Here is a 22,460-nt window from a genome sequence, read left to right on the forward strand (position 1 = left end):
ATATATATTATATATATATATATATTATATATATTATATATATATAATATATATATATACATATAAATATATATATATATATATATATAATATATATATATATATATAATATAATATATATATACATATAATATATATATATATACATATATATATATATATATATATTATATATATATATATATATATTATATACATATATATATATACATATATATTATATATATTATATATATAGATAGATATATTATATATATATAGATAGATAGATAGATAGATAGATATAGATATATATATACATATATATTATATATTTTATATATAGATAGATATATTATATATATATTATATATATATATATTATATATATATATATATAATATATATATATATATATATATATATATATTATATACATATATATTATATATTATATATTATATATAACGGAGATAGCCCTAGCGAGGTGATTGCGGCTGCGCTGAAGAACAAGGCTACAAGAGGACAGCGGCTCAGATGGAGCGAAAGAGACGGGAATTCGTGCGCTCATATGCGCTTATACGGTCGCACATTGGCGCACTTGATGCCATCTTTGAGAACGAGCGGGGCAAAGATGGCAAGAATGGAGACGATGAAAGAAGTCACCCCCACCTGGTGGACGCCCGGGAGGAGGTTTTGAATGAGAAACCTGCCCGGGAGTGAACCCAGGTGCAAGTTCTCCAACCGGCAGCAAGGGCCATGGAGACGGAGAACCGGTGAAGAGGTAGAGGGAGGAGGAAGAACTAAAAGAAGGGCTGGAAGAGCTAAAGGAAAAGCTCAAGCAGGACCAAAGGGTGAAAAAACCAGGAATAGAAGTGGAACCGCAAAAGATGGAAACAAACAGCGCACACGAGTGTGTAGGTTCTACCTGAGAGGTTCCTGCTGGCATGGAAAGGAAGGTGCAGGCTGCCGCTTTGCACATCGGGGACCCTGCCACAGAGACACGAGGCAGATGGACAAACCATCAACACAAGGAAGGGATGGACCACGCACCACTTGCCCCAAAGCGGAGGTACGCAGATGTTGTGCGTGCCACACCGCCAACATGATGTTGTCGAAAGGGCAGCTGCTGAGCAACAATCTTTTTTGTGCATGGCACAAAAGATTGTACAGCAGCTGACTGGCTTCATCAAACCCAAGCCCGCAGGTGGGACTACCCACTATATATCAGACCACCACAGCAAACAGACCCAGGATGGACACCGCCGGCAACAACGTAACACCTCACCTCGATGCTCCTACTGAACATCAGAGGACTGCAAACACTCAGTAACAGGACAAAAATCCCGTTCCTGAGAGACTTTGTTGCATGCAATCAAGCCTTATGCATAGCACTTACGGAACGCACCTGAAACCGGATATAGCAGATGCGGAGTTACACATACACAGTATGCTGTACTACGGACCGACAGGAAAGAAAGGAGTCATGGAGGTGTTGCTATGTACATCCGTGAGGACCTCACACCCCAGGTCCTCTTGTCATACTCAAACTCGGTGTGTGACACACTAATTGTACATATTAGGCAACTTGATGTAGTTGTGTGTGCTACATATCGCCCTCCAGATGCCCCAAGCCATGGGGCAAGTTTGAAGACTGCCTTATAAAATAGAAGAAGTTCTAACCACATTAGAACACACATAAGTGTACTTCTTATGGGAGACTTCAATCTGCCCAATGTCAGATGGCCCGAGGGCCTTTCTCTCCCAGGAATGACACGATGTGAACGAGGACAGGCGAGGTCCCTCCTGAACCTCATCAACACCCTGTACAGGAGCAGGTAATACTCCAACCAACCAGGGCAGGTAACACACTGGATCTCTGCTTCACAAATGACATGGATCTCATCCATAATGTGAAAGTGACACCGACACTACTCTCGGATCACAACATGATAGAGCTGACCATGTACGGGCCAAAAGAGAGCACGGACATGCAGCCTACAAGAAACCCTCAGAATCTTTCCAGCTTGAACTACCATAAGGCAAACTGGAAACAAATTGAGAAATAGATCCTCAAACAAAACTGGCCTAAATGTCTCTCCTCGCCAGACATCGACGTGAAACTTCAACAATTCATGTCTGTAATGCAAGCCATATGCTACAATGTGTCCCAGAGAGAAAGGCCACTGTACCAGAACAAATCCCCAGAGAGAGGAAAATTTAATGAGACGGCGTACAAAATTTTCAAATCGCCTAAACAAACAGATGAAAGCAGTGAAAAGTCCCGCCTAAAAATAAAACTGTTGGAAATCGAAAAATGTCTGCAACTCTCTCATGAAAAAGAAAGAGCAGACAAGGAAGCCTGGGCTATAGACAACATAAAATCTAACCCCAGAGCTTTCTACAGGTATGCCAAAGAAACAGCTACGGTGCACTGTAGAATAGGGCCACTCCTCGAAAGGATGGCACACTTACAGGAAAACCAATGAGGGTAAGTGAAATACTGAATGAGCAATTCAAGAGTGTTTTCACTCCACCCCTTGGGCATCTCCAAATCACCAATCCAACTGACTTTTTTTACCACTGCAGATATAAAATCAGAGGCGGCGACGATAGATTACATCGATATAAAGGAAGACGATGTAATCAAGGCTATAGATGAAATGAAAACAGACTCAGCTACTGGCCCCGATGGATTCCCGGCAATCCTCCTAAAAGCATGTAAGAGAGTCCTAGCAATACCAATGCAGTTCCTCTTTCAGAGCTTCCTTGCAGCTGGCAAACTTCCAAGAAAACTGAAGGAAGGTAAAATATGCCCCATTCATAAAGTAGGTAGCAGAGCGGAAGCCAAGAACTATAGACCTATCTCTCTGACCTCACACATCAGCAAGGTCATGGAACGAATAGTCAGAAGGAAGCTGATCACCTTCCTTGAAGAGAATGACTTGCTGCCCGACACCCAACATGGTTTCCGACCAGGGAGAAGCTGTTTAACTCAGCTCCTACAACACTATGACTGGGTGCTGAAACGGCTGCTCAACCACTCAAATGTGGAAGTGATATATCTCGACTTTGCAAAAGCCTTTGATAAAGTCGATCATGGAATGATATGTCACAAACTGCGTGATCTCAACATAGTTGGAAAACTGGGAGAATGGCTTCATGACTTCCTGAAAGATAGAAGTCAGGTGGTAGTGGCCAATGGGGCCACTTCCATTAACACGCAAATAGTGAGCGGTGTTCCGCAGGGCACTGTTCTGGGACCACTACTGTTCATAATGGCCCCTCAGCCACGCAGAGAGCCACGATCACAAGTTATGCAGATGATACAAATGTTTTACAGCCAATACAGAACCCTGAGGACACTAAACACCTGCAATGTGAGCTAGACAAAATATACAAGTGGGCCGAAAAGAATAGCATGCAGTTCAATGCTGAAAAGTTTCAAGCTCTATACTATCAGCATGCAAAACTAAATGCAATACCCAATGAATACACTGGACCCGGAGGAATAGCAATCCCAGAGGCACAATCAGTGCGTGACCTAGGTATTTACATGAGTGATGACGCGACCTTTCGTGTACATGTTGCTAAATTGGCAATGAAATGTAGACGACTGGCCGGATGGATCCTCAGAACCTTTAGAACAAGAGAGCAAGAAACCATGATGGTCCTCTGGAGACACTTGTCCTAAGCCACTTTGACTACTGCTCTCAGTTATGGTCACCATCCAGTGTCAAGTTGATCACAGAGCTCGAGGCGATCCAACGTAGCTACACGAAGAAGATAGCCTCTATGCAGACTGTAAGCTACTGGGAAAGACTCAAGAGATTAAAACTATATTCCCTGGAGCGTAGGCGGGAAAGATATGCCATAATATACATCTGGAAGATCCTGGAGGGACGTGTCCTGAACTTTGGCATCGAGAGTTACGCAAATGCCAGAACTGGGCGCCACTGCGTGGTGCCTAGGACTCCAAACTTGCCATCAAGATGTAGGACAAGATTCTGTGATAGCCTGGGCTTCCGAGGCCCACAGCTCTTCAATATCCTCCCGAAGAACCTGAGAGACCTGCATGGGGTGGATGCAGATGTCTTTAAAATGAAGCTGGATCTCTTCCTGTCAGGTGTCCCAGATGAACCAACTTCACGGTAGGAGGGGCAGATGAGGGCAGCTGCATCGAACTCTCTCATGCACCAAATGGCAGTTGCTAGAAAGCTTTCGTGAAGTGAAACCAAGTAGCAACACCAAATGGCGGTGCCCCAGCATGGCCACAGCTCATAAGCTGAAACTAGAATCAATCAATCAATCAATCATAGATAGATATATTATATATATATATATATATATAATATTTAACCATTTTATTTATTTTTCCGTGTTAATTGTTAACAAGGTAAAATACATTCATCTATCTATATATATATATATAAACTAAATAAGGGTAGAAATTGATATTAATAAATTAAAATCAGTGTCTTAGCATATTTTTAAAAAAATCCGAAGATTAAATTGTTTTACATACAAAATTTAGGGGACTGAACTCTAAAAGTGGACAGCCTATATGCTAAACATGGACGTCAAATCGCCATTACCAGGAAGAATGTGTTCTCAAGGAAAATCTCAGCAAAAAACCAGCATGTAAAAATAAGCAAGACAAATGAAAATATACGAAATAAAAAGCGATTACCTATGCACCGTTGGTTTCACTTCTCAATATTTTTCGTATATGGACACGCAAACATCTGCAAGATCATCAGCATAGTTTGTCGTTTACAAAACAATTTCCAGAACTAGATACAGAATGCTCAACCGGAATCCAACATGTATAAACATCTACAAAATTATATTGAGGTGTACCTTTCAAATGCCTTCACTTTGCCGTTCTCTGAGATTTTTCTTGAGAAAACATTCTTCATGGTAATGGCGATTTGACGTCTATGTTTAGCATTTAGACTGTCCACTTTTAGTGGTCAGTCCTCTAAATTTTGTATGCAAAACAATTTTTAATCTTCGGATTTTTTGAAAATACGCTAAGCCACTGGTTTTAATTAATATCAATGTCTGCCATTATTTAGTTTTAAATATAAAAATGTTCTCTAACCAGTAAATTGACAGCTGTAGTTTATTAACTGCAGAGTAGTTTCCGATCTCAGCGCGCCAAAGTGAAGGCATTTGAAAGATGGTAAATACTGCAGTGAATATGCTTCTGATAGAATACCCATGTATACTTGAGAATAGACGTTTGCAATAAATCGTACGTCATAAATTGTATTTCAAATAGATCGTTACCTGTTAAAATGCATGTTATTAATATCTACACCGCATACATCCAGGAATAAAAATACACACACATATACAACAACAATAACAACACACATCCATATGTGTGTATGCATGTATATCCTGATCTGTAATACAGCCATATACCCTAAATGGAGTAATGGCCTAGGCGCTTATAATGACGTCAGTAGGTAATAAGTTACTGTTAGAATCTCTCCCGAAGTAGATAAATTATTATCTGACACACATCAGATCCTATACATTAGAATTCATTTTTGGTAAATAAAAGTTTGTCTAGGCAAGCAGTACCAGAAAACTGTGGAATTTAGAGTCATAAAATTTTAATCTATTGAAATAATGTGGTAGACATTGTTGAAACGAATTATATTGTTTTAATCGCTTTTTAATATCCTATTTCAGATTACGAGGGCAGAAAGAGATATTTAGTATTAATTGCTTAGTACCAGATGATGTCACTAAAGATGAAGTTTTGAAACAAATTTTTGAAATTTTTAACACATCACAGACATTACATAATTTGAAAATTCAGATAGAATTGATTGGTGAAAGTAAGTAGTACTTTTCTCGCCATTTTTATAGCCATCACAATCACCATCATCGCCATTGTCATCTACGACGACGTCGTCGTTGTCATCAGCATCATGATAAGAAGGTAATACTATTGAGGATACTCACAAACACACTAATACAACAAATACACATACAGAAAAAACACACACAACGCCCACAAACACACACATTTTCACCCTTTTTCTCAAGTCAATAATGTGTTTCGTAATTTTATTTCTAATGTTCTTTTCTCCTTCCCACTGTCAGCTGAATCTCTTTACTCATTTTAGTTGGATTAATTGCAATTTCTACAGAGGTACTTGTTTACTACCTATTCTGTGTCTAAGTCTTTTGGAGTCAAAGTAGGACAATACTGTACTACTGCCGCTTGTGAAACAAGGAACACACTATTCACAGCTGTCCTCTTGTCGCAAGAAAAGAAAGTGACTGGTTTTAGTTTCCTAATGTCATGTTAATTCATAAGAATTCTAGAGTTACTTTATCGCTTAATAAAGAGGACGATCAGTTCCCTTGAACCTTCACAGGATCTTCGAGGATGATGAGACAGCAGATGCGAAGTATCACAAAACTGGAGACATGTTCTAAATAAGAAAATTCTCCTCCACTAATGGAATCAAAACTGTCAGGTGGGGGCCATTAAACCAGGTGACGGATTAATCCTTTCAGCCTAGATGGTCATGCTGAAATTTGAAATCAGAAAGTGAAATGTTGGAAGTAGAAACGCAAAGTACCCGGTTACGCCAATACCCCACGCTGACTCGTAATTTCTTTACAGAACTGGAAATGAGGAAAGCAAAATTTGAAATCATTGCTCAGAATCGGAAGAAATACCATGAAGTAGTTTCGCCTGACGTACTTTACAACTCTGCCGATTCATTGCCTACAGACTGTACGGGGCATTTCTGGTTTTAATTGCAAGTTAGTAGCAATCACCGCTAGATGTCTATTCATGTTTTGTTTTTCAAACGAAGAATAATTCTAAATATCAATAATTTATTTTCCATAATATTTTGTTATTTAATATAAGGGTTTTTAAATTTTGTCCTCCGAATTCATGGCTGTTGTCATCATCAGATTCTTCTCTTCAAACATTGTAAATTAATAATCTACCTATTCAATGTTAAGAGAATGCGATCGATTCAGTGTCTAGAGCATCGGGCTCACAATAATTGTATACTGAGTTCGATTCTGAGACGACGGCGGATGTTGTGTTCTTGAGCAAAGCAATTTATTGGACATTGACTCAGTTCTTTCTGCTGTATAGATGAATCGCGATGTCATTGTTGTCAAGTTGTATCGGCCTATGCCATTCCCTTGGAAAGCATTCGTGACGTGGAAAGTGGAGGCTGGTATGAATAGGCGACAACTGGCCTTCCACAAACAACATGCCCATCCTTGTACTTCGGAGGGCAATTTTCTCTACATAGTTTATTCATTGTTAATACTTCTTGGCAAATCTAAACGTAAAGTTGTGATTGTTGTTAATATTCGTCATCGTCATCCTTTCTTTAGATGGTGTGTCTCTGTAATACAGGTGAATCACTAGTTCAAGGAGTCATATTGATGAACCTAACAGACTTCAAGCATGAAGCATGCAGAACAGCAAGGGTCTAAGCTATGACATATCTTTTCATTCTTTATAAATTCCTCCAGAGTTGCCACCCATGTCACGTCATTAAACATTTATACATGGCTATGAAACAAGCAAACAGCGCCGTACAAAATCATCTATTACATTAGTATGAAAGTTGTTGGACAAGTCATTTTTGCAAGTAATTGAAGCCGATCTAATGCAAACTGCCCGTCAACTTGCGGTACAGTTTGTCGTCTCCCATGTCACGATCATCAACCACCTTCATCGTCTTGGAAAGAACAGCAGGCTTGGGAAATGGGTGCCGCATGAATTGACTGAAGCGAACAAACAAGCACGTGTCACTGCATGTCAAAGTCTGTTCTGGCGAAGCCGAAGATTCGATTGGTTGGAGTCAGTAATCAATATGGATGAGAAGTGGGCACTGTACTCCAACGTGAGGCGCAGATAATCTTGGTGTAGCAAAGGTCAACAGCCAAAACCTTCACCAAAAGGACCCCTTCTTTAAAAGAAGGTTCCGTTTGGTGGGATTGCCGTGGAATGATCATGTTGGATCTCCTTCCACGCAAAACCACCGTTTGGAAGGATGTCTACTAAGAACAAATCGACCGTCTAAATATCGCGCTGGCCGAAAAACGCTCAAATTTGAAGAAGATAATTTACCACCAAGACAACGCGCCAGCACATCGTGCAAAGAAGACGTCGGAGAAGCTTAAGGAGGCGGTCTGGGAGATTATGGTACACGAACCTTAACCTTTCTGACTACCACTTATTCTCTGCCTTGCAACGCGATACAGAGTTAGAAAACGAAAAGGATATGAAATCTTTACTTTACGTTTTTATTGATTGAAAGCCACGCGATTTCTGGATGAAAGGATTCAAAACTTTACCTGAAAGATGGCAAAAGTTGATGGATAACGAAGGTGATTACCATTTGGATTGATTGTTCTTTATTGCTTTTTTAATTGTTAATAAAGTGATGTGTTAAAAGTGTCCAAGAACTTTCTTGCCAAACTAATAGAATGTGCAGGAACACGCTGACATATATCTGAAATGAAGTAAAAGCAGTCTCTGCTTGGCTGAAAAATTTATACCTTCCTATGTTTTCATAAGCTCAAAAAGCGAAATGTTTGGAAGATGCCCCCAGAATCAAAAGTTCATTTGGCAACATGGTCCAGTATATTTCTGAACTAGAGAGTAATCGACACCCATAAGAATGTTTCAAGTTCGCACTAAGTGAAGACCAATTCAAGGGAAACACATCTACACACTGCTGAATAATGATATAATGCCTTTCACTGTACATCGTTTCGTTTTTTATCAATAAATTTTACCACTGATGTCAGTTGACCAGTCATTGGCATTGCTTGTAATATTGCTCGACAATGTATAAAAATATAAACACATACGTATAGATATATGTGTATATAAACGTATGTATATATGTATATATTTGTGTTGAACAGAGTATCGTATGAGAGTCGAAATAGAAGAGCTCCGTTTAAGAGCAATGAAAGAATATTTGAAAGATTCGAACTCTAACACAAAATTGAACTTCACACAGTGAAAGAAACGCAGTGAACAATATTAAAACATAGATTCTGAAGAAACAAACGCTGACACAGAATTGAACTACGCACGGTGAAAAGTAATATACACACAGTGAAAAATATATGAAAAACGATTCTGAAGAAACAATGTCAACACAGAAGTGAACTACACTCAGTCAATAATAATATGTCCGAATAATAATCCGAAGGATTGATAAATCAGTTCGCTATGTGTTAGTTGCACTACAAGTAATAATATCGACTTGGTACTACCTGCGGAATTTTGAAAAAAGATAATAATAATTGCCGATAGGGGTATATCGGAGAAAACCAGAATATAATTAATTGCTCTGTGATAAGGAAATGATAAAAGATTTTGTTGTTCTGTGTAATACATAGATTTGAAAATAATAATTATTATTATTCCCGATAGGTGTATATCGGAGGAATCTATGTAATTAATGCTTTCTCTGTGATAAGAAAATGAAAGAAAACAATTTTTGGTGAATTGCCGATATGTGTGTATCGGAATGCTGTGTAAATTTTGAAAAAAAATATATGGTTCTGTGGAACAAAAAATAATTCTGGTTAGAAAAAAAAAATGAAACAGAATTAACGACATATTTATAGTAATACCAGATTTCAAACGTAAGCATATATCCATCTGCCGAATCAGTTGCTAAGAAAGTTAGAATGGACAAATAAAACCCAAGCCGTTTTGTGATTGAGGATATTAAACAAGTGCTCTTTGAAAGGACTCCGGATGAAATGGAAGTGACTAGTGAAGAACACGTTGTAGAAAATTCTGTAATTAGAGAATCTGAGCCATCTGTTACAGGAAAAGGTCCTTCTACTGAAAATGCTTCGCCGGGGAATCATTGTAGTACAAACACTTTATTTTAAAGATAGTGAAAGTTTGCAGGTAACCGATACAGTTTCTGCCGAGAAAAGTGTAGCGAAAGGGAAAGATGTAGAAATGAACTATACATGTATAATAATAGTGTAAATTTTGAACACACACATGCATATATATATATGTGTGTGTGTGTGTGTGTGTGTGTGTGTGTATAATTCTGATTAGAAGAAATAGAAACAAACCTCAAAGTGGGAGGTGTTGTGATGGACGCCTCCAGGTGCGAAGTAGGTTGCTCCACTACTAAGAAATAATGGACTAACACAGTCAGCAGTTTCAGGCAGCGAGGACGCTGTTCCGGCTGGTCTCACAGACGACGAAGTATATCGTGATGAGGTGGGACGAATTAGTGTCGAGTAGGACACAACAATATAGAAGGTACGGAAGGTATTTGAAAAGAGTTTTATAGATTACAAAGAAACGCTGAGACAACCCAAATCACAATATCTTCTGATGACACTTAAAATTTGTTCAAAAGTCTTTTGGATCTGATTAAATGATTTTGTTTTCTTTTTTTTTTATGACATGAATTTAACTCTCCTTATGACGTAAGATTTGTATCTGATGTCTTCATGCACAAAATTTCTGATTGTTGGTTTTTTTTTTCTGATTCGAAACTTTTTGTAATTGACTTCATTGATTTTCCTCGCTTGTCTTCAACGCTTTGCTTAAGCACCTGAATACATTCAGGCGTGCTGCTAGAATCAGATTCCTTGAAATGTTTTGTACGTTTTGACACAGGTAATACGCTTCTATCTTCTTTCTCTAACTCACACCTAATCTTATGGAAAGAAGATCTTGCAAATTTCAGAAAACGAGAAATTTCTAAGCTGGTTGTGCGTGAACATGGGAGAGAGCAGAGGTTACCAGAGCAAAAGACCTACATGTTGACTGTAGACACGCTCCTTCGCAAACGATCAGCTATTATTTTGTAAACAATGTTTCGAAACTGTTCATGTTTTCGAGAGGAGAGATCTGACTCTCACATACCTGTGGGAGAAGGTAGGCCTCTCTGTTCCACTCATGTCTGGGTGCCAAATTTGCATATTGTAAACAATGTTTTGAAACTCTATATTTTCGAAAGGAGAGATCTGACTCTTTTCAACCATAACGTCTACCACTTTTGATGTATTTTGTACAAATTTGTTGCCATCATTACTTAGGACTCATGCGATCTTTGAATGCTTTAAGTTCTCCAACCCCCCCCCCAAAAAAAAAAAACAATCGATGAGTGGAAACAATCGATAAACCGATTCCTTATGGGATTTCCTAATCAAATTGTCTGCAAAATTTCAGCCAAAAGTTTACCAATTTTAACGGATTTCACTCAAATTTGACGTCGATGTTACTTAGTTTACTACTACTACTACTACTACTACTGCTGCTGCTGCTGCTACTACTACTACTACTACTACTACTGCTACTACTACTGCTGCTGCTGCTACTACTACTACTACTACTACTACTACTACTACTGCTACTACTACTACTACTACTACTGCCGCTACTACTACTACTACTACTACTACTACTACTACTGATGTTGTTACTACTACTGCTACTACTACTACTACTACTACTACTGCTGCTGCTGCTGCTGCTACAACTACCACTACTACTACTACTATTACTACTACTACTGATGTTGTTACTACTACTGCTACTACTACTACTACTACTACTACTGCTGCTGCTGCTGCTGCTCCTGCTGCTGCTGCTGCTGCAGCTGTTGCTGCTGCTTCTACTACTACTGGATAGAGTAGTAGTACTATATAGATTAGTACAGTTACTTGCCCAGCCACCATTATCAATATCCATGTATTTCCAGGATATAATCCACACCAATGAATTCTCTGAGATATATCTCATACAAATGTTTTATTTCTTTTTCAGTGTTTTGTAATGAAAGCACAACCTCAACAAGCAATGGTACTTTCTATTGGCCAATGACAAAAATAGGAACTGATGTGACGATCCCATGTCATGCAAATGTAGCAACGAGACACTGGTTCGTTTCTATTGTTTTACGTCTTCTCAAATTTGAAGTTTTCATTGTCATCGAAGTGTAAGAGAATGTTACATTGTATCTTATGATAATTCTGCCTGTCACTACGTTACTTAGCCCCATCGGTAACGCCATCACGTGATTAGAGATAAAGAGTGAGAAAGAAAAGATAGGGAGAGTAAAAAGTGAAAACAAAAGACAGCGATCGAAAAAAGAGAGAAAAAGAGAGAGCATCTTGCATGACGTGTGGCAGAGGGAAAGTAATTGTAAGGCTTTCATGTGATTAGTTTAATGGAAAGAGAGAAGAGGAGAGATAAAGAAAAAAGTGGATAAGGTTGAGATTGAGACAGAAATAAGGAGAAAGTAAAAGAAGGGGAAAGAAGTGTCCATGACGTATGATAGAGCGAACCTAATATTTGTTACGTAGTTTATAAAAGTTAGTTGAAGGTAGTGGAGAATTGAAAATATGTCAGCGGAGCGGTGATGTTCTGATGGTGAGATTAAAGACAGTCAAAGAGAGGGGGAAGGAGATGAGGGAGAGGGGAGAAGAGAGGATGGAGAGATACTCATGGTGGTGGTGGATTTGGCTGTGGGAGTGAATAGTGAAAATGTTTCTTTTTATTTGAAATAAGTATTTTATATCACCTGTCACCGTGAAATAGTCACCCTTATTTTATTGGAAGATACATGCAATTTAACTAATATGTACGGGATATCATTTTTCATTTGTTTATGGGGGAAACGGGAAAATAAGAGTGAATATTTATTTTATGAGTGTTGTGTATTGAGTGTATAAAATTGTGAATAAATTATATAAAATATGTATCTATAAAGTGTATTTCAATGAATAGCAGAATATCATTTGATACAAGCGAAGGCTAATCTTTCAGGATATTTCGATTAAGTTTTCAAAAATAACCATTACGTTTACCGTTAATTCCGTGAACTATTCAGTCTATAATATAAATTGGACATGGGCGATCGTTGTATTCTGTCTTGTCTTGAGGTTCACAGCTAAACGGTTGGGTGATTCGCGTGAAAAATGGCACACATGTGAAGACGGATGCATAGATTGGAATGTGGTTTGTATTTTCCTAGACCCCCCTTAGTTACCGAGAAAAACGATTAAACCCTTTTCTAATGGAATCCCCCCCACCCGCCATTAAAACAACCAGTCGCTCACACAGACGGCATATACCATTTCGCTAGCAACAAGGGGAGTACAGGATGACAGCCAGCCAAAGCCGTACATACAAACATACATAATACATATATACATACATAACCTCTCTCTCCCTTACTCTGTCCGTTACGCACACATTAACTCACTACAAAAAGTGAAAAACAAAATTGCAGTTAACTCTCTCTCTCGGCCATATATAGATACATACATCTATGTATACATACATACATACATACATGCATGCATAACAACCTGCGTGCGTGTGTGTGTGTGTGTCACTGAAGCCATTCATACATACATAACGTTTCTCTCTCTCGCTCGCTTTTTCTCTGTCAATCACTCACACATTCACTCACTACAAAAAATAAATAAAAATTCAGTTAACTCTCTCTTTCACACACACACATACATACACACCGGCAACGTTACTCTCTCCGTTTCTTCACACACACTAACAAAAGGAATTCTATCTCGCACAGTACATCAAGCACACACACACTCTTTCTCGCATACACGCACGTACACACGCTCAGCAATTCTTCCGCTTCACGCCAACTTCAAAAGAACTTCACTCATATATTCACGCTCTCTGTTATTTTCGATTTCACGCCGACTTTAAAAGATCCTCTATCCACCTAACCCCATATTAAAACAATAAATATTTTTTATGGAGACCGACGATCCTCTTCAAAAATGTAAATAAACAGACGTGCTTTCGAAAGATCACCCAATGATTAGACAATAGAATAGCTCTCAGAAACTGACTACGTTCAAATTCGTTCTTCCCAACTCCTGAAGCTGTTTTTAGACAGGGGAGGGGATATTCATACATCTGGAGGTTCCAATCGAAACAGGGGACCCGAAATGCTAAGGTTGAGAAAGGCCGTTATAGATTATGCCGAACGGAAAACGATCACAGCCACATCATCCAAACAGGCCGGGCGGGCTTAGCTGCTAGTAGTATATAAAACACTTAGAGAGATTAAGATAAAACTTATCCATTAGTTCAAATCATTTAACACTGATATTTTACATTTTCCACAATGACATTTTTTGTAAAGATTCCTGTAAGTGCCAGAATGTTAAAAAAAGTTGCGAAGAAAACATAGATCTAGACTCAGCCAATAGCATTTATCACTAATTCTATTGATTTCAGAGTAACGTTATTTATTCAATTGGTTATTATATGATGGTAAGCGAAGAAAGCTGGTCATTGTGGGACCTGTCGCATCATATTTATCATTTTTTTCGTATCCTCCACGTTATTCCACGTGCTAAGCATCTAAAGTGTTATTGCTGGGGTCTGAGTTTTATAAGTTTAAGACAAAGATGGAAGTTGTCAAATCTGTTCATGTAGAAGATATACGTAAATCTACTATGGATGATGATGACGACGAAATATAAATAGGTGATTTCACCACTCACTTAAGACTAGCAGCATCTTGCCTTAGTACTTCATTCACCATATTAGTCCATCCTAACTTGAATTTTAAAAGTCGCAACAAAATATAACGAATAAAAGCAGATTTGGCAATATTTTTTAAATCTAACTTTTAGTAAGAAGATATTTTACATTGGTTTTGATGATGAAATGGTGGAGTAAATAATAGATTACTGACAAAATACATCACAGTATTTAACTTTGTTTCACTAGATTATGAGTTCAAATCACGATAAGGTCAATGTTTTTCTCACTCGATGAAATATACATGCTTATTTATATAACGGACAATATTTGATATTTATCTTTCAGTTCCTCCGGAAATGTGGCACAACTAGAAATGCCAACAAATCAGTATGGCACATCACGAAAATGTTCACCATTCACTGGCGTCTGGCAAAAACCAGACATGTCTCAATGTTACAATACAGAGAGGATCACCCAACAACTAAAGAACATCACAATCGTAGACATCGGTAAAGGTGAGTGTTTGGAAATGCTCTTAACGTAGTATTAGTAAATGTGAGGGCGCGTGGCTTAGTGGTTAGGGCATTCGGCTCATGATCGTAAGGTTGTGAGTTCGATTCCCGGCGACGCGTTGTGTCCTTGAGCAAGACACTTTATTTCACGTTGCTCCAGTCCACTCAGCTGGCAAAAATGAGTTGTACTTGTATTTCAAAGGGTCAGCCTTGTCACTCTCTGTGTCACGTTGATTATCCCCGAGAACTACGTTAAGGGTACACGTGTCTGTGGAATGCTCAGCCATTTGCACGTTAATTTCACGAGCAAGCTGTTCCGTTGATCGTATCAGCTGGGACCCTCGTCGTCGTAACCGGCGGAGTCTTTAAGTATTAGTAATAACAGTAACAGCAGTAACAGGAGGGGTATATATATATATATATATTATATATATATATATATATATATATATATAAATGTGTGTATGTGTGTGTATATATATATATATGTATATAAATATATATATATATGTATGTATATATACGTATTTGCCTGTGAGTGTGTGTGTGTGACCTTCTTTCCCTGTAATGTATGTATATGTGTATATATGTATGTATGTGTAACCAAGATCAAAATTATTTGTTAGGATGTAATTCGTTGCATAATTCCTTTTGGGCATGTCTTCTAAAAGCGTGTCACTAGAATCATATATGGAAACATGCCGACAGATCTTATAACGTGGGACATTTCAATTTATTATTAAATCTTTAAAACCACTTTTCTTAGTAATTTTCTGCAGAATCATTCAGCAGGTAAAGAAGCGTAATACAATAGAGCTATCCATGATACAATTTTCTATCCCGTTGTGCTGGGGGTTATAAGATATTTAAATCTTCAATGGCACATTCACCATTGCTGTCTAGCATTAAATGGAAGCGATGCACGATTCTCAACTGTAGCACTGTAAAATCAAAGAGATTTTCTTAAGATTGCATTGTAGTGATGATTTCAATTTCTCATAAGTCATTGATGAACAATGATTAATATTAATCCTTAGATTAATATTGATATTATAGATACCGGACAAGACGGACAATATGCTTAACTGCATTCTGTCCGTCTTTGCGCTCTGAGTTCAAATATCGTCGACTTTTCCTTTGATCTTTTTCTGGATTGACGAAATAAGAACGAGTAGAGCATTGGTTTCAATATATTTCACTTAGCCTCTACCCCGAAATTGCTGCTCTTCCGCCAGAGATTATACCAATATTAATCATTAGATCAGCGACCCATATTCCTTTAAGTCCAACATGTAACTGAACAATAATTCCGTTCATATTAACAGTTGTTTAGGATGGCTGGTATATCACAGGTCATTGGTTGTCAATGTCATTATTTACAAACATCCACTATCAATTGTCTGTGTTACTCAAGTATGTAGTGTTGTGCCACCCATCCACTCTTCCAGTTAGCGTTACAGAGCAGGAGACACTAACGATTTATCACAATGAATATATAACTGATGAACTGAACTCATTTAGCTATCTCTGTGCTATATGAATTTGGAGATGTTCATTAACTTCCATTCATTCATTAATTTTGTGTGTGGCGTTTAATTTGAATCTAATATTTCATCTGAAAGCATCTGTAAATTCCCTTAAATTTCATTTTAAATTTTTCGTTGCAGAAAATGTTGAGCAGGTTTCAATAATACTCAGCGATATTTCAAAGAAATCAGTTTATTTCAAAGCAGAAGATATTGACTTGGCTGTTGATATTCAAGAGAAAATGCTGCCATTGATATCGAATGTGTCCGCCGATATAACACTAAAGAATATACTTCTTAGTATCAACAATATGATAGACACACCGGAAGAGATTTTGGTTGAAGCAGATGGAACTGAGAGCAGGTAAAACACATATCACGTTTGCCGTCAGTGTAGCAGCAGCAGCAGCAGCAGTAGCAGGGAAGTAGTAGTAGTAGTAGTAGTAGTAGTAGTAGTAGTGTTGGCGGTGGCGGTAGCAGTGGTGGTGGATGTAGTAGTAGTAAGAGGAGAAGGATGAGGAGTGGTTGGGTTATCGACGGTTGCGGTGGCTCTAGTGGTAGTAGTAGTAGTAGTAGTAGTAGTAGTAGTAGTAGTAGTAGTAGTAGTAGTAGTAGAAGAAGAAGAAGAATGGGAACAACAACATGAAAAGACGAAGAATTGATGATGATGATGATAGTGATGATAAAGAAGCAACAACTGCAGCTGTAGCAGCAGACGTAGTAGAAACAATAGTAGCATAAATAGATTTATTAATCAATATAATTAGGGTAATTACACTTATATCTAATTACGTATTTGAAACACACTCTTAGTTGAGATTTATTTTCTTGATTTTCTCACAGAATGCTGGACATTATAGAAGCAATCCTGGAAGAGATTCCACTGGAAGGGCAGCAACTCACAGCTTTATATTCTAATCTTGGTATTGGTGTTATCAAAGTGGAGAAGGACACGTTCAATGGGGCTGTCTATGGTATTTCATTTGGAAATAATGAAACTGAAGCAAAGACAATGGTACAGTACTTTCTCATGATTTCTCACTTATTAACAGTTTGTTCTAAACACCCAAATTGATAAAATATATTACAGTGAAATATAATATCTTTATTATCATATAAAGTAGCGATGGTATAAATCTTGATGCAGATTACAATCCAAATACAAAATAAAATATATATGCTGCACAGATTAGCAATAAAGCTAAAATAAGAATAATTTCTAATTTAGGTACAAAGCTCAAAGTTTTGGGGAAGGTGTCCAGTTGACTGCACCAACACCAATTGCCAGTTAAATCTGAACTTAGAGCGTAAAGACAGACGAAATGCTGCTTTTTGTCCGGCGGTCTAACTGTTCTGTCAACTCACTGCCTTTAAAGATTGCATAATAATAGAGGCTTATATGCATAAAATTGATCTTCCTTATCTTCCTGATCCTTTGATTCATCAGAAAAATACAGCAGTAGATTGATGGCTGTTTCATCTATATATGTACAATGGCCAAAATAAGTGTAAGACTGATGATGATATTCCTTCATGAATATATTTTTAACAAAACTCAGTGAATATACTTCACTGGAAATATATATATATATATATATATATATATATATGTACATGTGTATATTTAGGGCTAAAATTTTGTCCGGCGATCTAACTGTTCTGTCAGCTCACTGCCTTTAAAGCTAACATAATAGGAGCTTAAATACATAAAATAGACCTTCGCTATCTTTCTGGTGTAGAAGTAGGTTGATGGTTGTTTCATCTATATATATATGTATATACATTTATATATGATATATGTGTATAGATATACGTAAGAATATATCATCATCATCATCATCATTATCATCATCATCATTTTTATCATCATCGTCGTGGTTGTCGTAGTCGGCGTCTTCCTTATCATCATCATCATTACTTAACGTCTGTATTCCATATCGACATGGGTTGAACGGTTCGACAGGATCTGAGTACCATGAAGACTAAATTGAGCTCCAGTGCTTACTTTGGTAAAGTTCTGTGGATAGATGCATTTCTCACTGTCGAACACTTTATAGAGTGTACTGGGCGTTTTCCCTAGCACCAGCAGTAGTGAGGTTACCATATAATTCGCAAAAGAAGATCCCTTGACATATTGGGGTTGCAGCATTGAGGGAGGTGTCTTTGTGCCAATTGCTGAGAGGCTGAATTATGATAGACGCACCAGAACGGGTGTCTGGCTGTAAAGGAGATACATGGCTATAACAGCAGGAAATAGAGAAAGAATAGTGAAGATGATGTGTCAGGAGTATATATATATACATGTTTATATATATATAGATATATATGGGTAAAATATTGAGAAGTAAGTAATGAATAAATATGATAACAATTGTGAGAGAATCAATTCTATAAACATATACCAGACGTTGTTGCTATCGAACATAGTGAGAGGAATAATTGTGTGAATGGGTAATTATGTGTTACTATGTGAGTGTGTGTACCTGGCTGTGTATATGTGTGCGTCTCGTTACAAAACGTTTCGGAAATATATGCTAGCAAATGGATGTCATTGTTTGAAAAGATTGAGATACAAATAGTTTTATACAACATACTGCTATTTTCATGTCCTTGGTTACCCAAGAACAAGAAGTAGATTCAGAAAAAATATCACTGTATGCATTAATGAGAAGTTAACCAACGACGGAAATCCAATTTGCACCTGTGTGAGATAGGTGTATTGAGTGGTAAAAGGCGGCGAGCTGGCAGAAGCGTTAGCACGCAGGGTGAAATGCGTAGCCGTATTTCGTCTGCCGTTACGTTCTGAGTTCAAATTCTGCCAAGGTCGACTTTGCCTTTCATCCTTTCAGAGTCGATAAAATAAGTACCAGTTACGCACTGGCGTCGATGTAATCGACTTAATCCATTTGTCTGTCCTTGTTTGTCCTCTCTGTTGAACCTCTTGTGCCTAGTAAAGAAATAGGTATTTCATCTGCCGCTACGTTCTGAGTTCAAATTCCGCCGAGGTCGACTTTGCCTTTCAAACTTTTGGGGTCGATTAAAACAAGTACCAGTAACGCACTGGGGTCGATATAATCGACTTAATCCGTTTGTCTGTCCTTGTTTGTCCTCTCTGTTTAGCCCCTTGTGGGTAGTAAAGAAATAGGTATTTCGTCTGCCGCTACGTTCTGAGTTCAAATTCCGCCGAGGTCAACTTTGCCTTTCATCCTTTCAGGGTCGATTAAATAAGTACCAGTTACGCACTGGGGTCGATATAATCGATTTAATCCATTTGTATGTCCTTGTTTCTCCTCTCTGTGTTTAGCCCCTTGTGGGTAGTAAACAAATAGGCATTGGGTGATAATGGTACTTTTAGCATTTCTGTTAATTGTAATGGTATAACAATGTAGTAATTGGGGAAGAAGTAGAAGTTACAACAACAACAATAGTAACAATCATAGTAATAATTCCGTTTTTTTTAACGTTATAGATAATCATACCGAAATATTGGATTGAAAACTCCTTTTGGGAAGGAAATTACAAGGCAGACTAAGGAACTGTTTTCTAGCTAACAGAGTATAATCAATCCACTATTTTTGCATTTCGAAATACATTATTCCAAAACAGAATCATTTAGCATTCTCTCAAAAGTTTATAAATTCTTATGATGACAAGTTGTAGTAGTAATTTATTATTTATCAATTTCATTTCTTTTCCTTTCATTTTCTTCCATCAGATACATAATTACTCAAATCCAGACCCACAAGTAGAAGATACAGGGAACTTCATTTCATTACCAAAGAGTTTATTTAAACAGCTGAAAGAAGAAGAACGATCAACAATTTCAAGGATCGCATTTTTCTCCCTGAAGGATGATAAGCTATATAGGGTATGGAACCAAAACTGAAATCTGTCTTTCTCCTTGATAACAATACTAATATACCACATCTACAAATGGCTATGTATACATACATATATACACATGTAAATATATGCGTATGTGTATGCCATTTAGGATGCATATACAAACGCAGAACAGCTGACGTTTTGAATTTGGCCTCGGAGAAACTTCTGCTAAGAGATTGAGTGTGTTCAAAGCAAATGACAAAACGGAATTATAAGACACCGGTGTTTTGGACTGATTTAGCTTCCTTAGTCATTATGAGTGAATTCAGAATCATTGCTCTAATATGGAAATCAGCAAAGATAACATATGTATATATATATACACACACACACACACACACACACACACATATATATATATATATATATATATATATATAAGTATATATATGTGTGTGTATATATATAAATATGCGCATATATATATATGTACGTGCGTGTGTGTGTTTATGTATATATATATATATATATATATATATATATATATATATATATATATATATATATATATATATATATAGTATTTGAATATCCTTCCTTTGAGGAAGGAACTGGTTTCTCAAAATGATACAAGGTCCCATATTTGGAATGTAAATAAGAGAAACAGATTCATATTTTAAACTTGAGAAGAAATTTTGAACTTTTTTACTGATCACTTACAAATTTCTAAGCAGATTGGTAAGATGCGGCTTAGCTTCTCGGATACTCATAAGCGGGTTTTTGAATGATTTCAAATACTAAATGCATCTGACAATTATTTTGTCAACCAGAGCTGTGGTAGAAATCACCTTCACAATATGCTATTCAGTGAGATTGAACATCGTCTTCCAGCGAGGTTCTTACGCTTTTGAGGCGCTCGTGCTACTTGGGACATTTCGTATGACCCATTGCTTTGCTCCTGGGAGTTTGCCGAAGAATGCTCAGTCTTTCTATAGCAGAAGTCGCAAGTTTAAGGAAACATTTCGCTTTGGTTGTTTGTTCCTGTCTATGACAAAAACGCAGACTACACCATACACGTGATCGCAAGTATAGAAGTTTCACAACTTGCGAACTAAACACAGCGATGTCACTCGGAACATTGCCTCATGAAGGCCACTGCTAGCTCTTAGTGCACATGCAACCAAGTGCTGCCAGCTGCTGGTGTGCTACAGAACTAATCGGGGGACATTTTTGATCCGCCTCATATTAAATACTTCTATTGAATAAATTAGTTTAATTAATGACACCTCTTTACAGGTAATACAACACTCCAGGACCAAAGCAAATACTAAAATTAACAGTCACATTATTGCCGCAAATGTTCCTAACATTCAAATAACCAACCTCGATGAACCAGTTAATATCTCCTTCAGACCAATAGATCAGGTAAATGCTATCGATTTATTATAACTGTTGTTTTGTGTTGTTAATGTTTCATTTCGAGGCCATATCTCTTGTTTCCCCGAAAAAAACATGGTGGTAGTAGTAGCAATAGTAGTTATTGCTGTAGTTGTTGCTGTGTTGTGAGTTTCAACTTGTATGTTTTATAATGTAAACATTGCGTGATGACGGAGATATTCTTTATTTCATTCCAAAATATGCTTCAGGTTGTTTGTATCGTATTCTCGTATCACCAACGAAACCTTTTAATATATTTCTGTATTAGCTTCATTTTATTGTGTCCGTGTATTTTAAGAGTGAATTACTTTGGGGTCTCATATTGTGACTCTTGTTGCTGTTTATTTTCATGCCATTCCTGGCCCAGTTAATCCATGAATGTTTTATCCAATTAATTATCCTTATATATTTCTAGAACTGCACTGTCCAATGTCTTCTACATTTAGAGGCGAGGGGTGTAAATTACGTGAATATACATAGATTTATAAACGAGATGAAAGAGTCAGTTAAGCTATGTCACAGACGGTGATGTCGGATTCAAAATGGGAATTTCAACCGTGTTTCGTGGTCTGCTACCACAAGAGCTCCTTTATAGGATCCAGTTAGCTCAAGACATCATCAGGAGGAACCACGTCCGGTTTCGGCCCCTACTCCTAA

At 37.5% G+C, this 22,460-nt stretch overlaps 1 protein-coding gene across 1 annotated transcript in view; it reads left to right on the forward strand.

The window, feature by feature from the left end:
• Positions 1-21,815, forward strand: part of LOC115229859 (adhesion G-protein coupled receptor G6-like) — a 41,060-nt gene extending 19,245 nt beyond the window's left edge. The window contains exons 5-11 of the mRNA XM_036499359.1: positions 5,683-5,831; positions 11,801-11,915; positions 14,849-15,018; positions 16,683-16,905; positions 17,385-17,556; positions 20,257-20,409; positions 21,663-21,815. Of these exons, the coding sequence (XP_036355252.1) occupies positions 5,683-5,831; positions 11,801-11,915; positions 14,849-15,018; positions 16,683-16,905; positions 17,385-17,556; positions 20,257-20,409; positions 21,663-21,815 (1,135 nt within the window). The remainder of the gene's footprint in view (positions 1-5,682; positions 5,832-11,800; positions 11,916-14,848; positions 15,019-16,682; positions 16,906-17,384; positions 17,557-20,256; positions 20,410-21,662) is intronic.
• Positions 21,816-22,460: the final 645 nt, after the last annotated feature.

Source organism: Octopus sinensis, unplaced genomic scaffold (genome assembly GCF_006345805.1).
Source record: "Octopus sinensis unplaced genomic scaffold, ASM634580v1 Contig13711, whole genome shotgun sequence".
Lineage (NCBI taxonomy): Eukaryota > Metazoa > Mollusca > Cephalopoda > Octopoda > Octopodidae > Octopus > Octopus sinensis.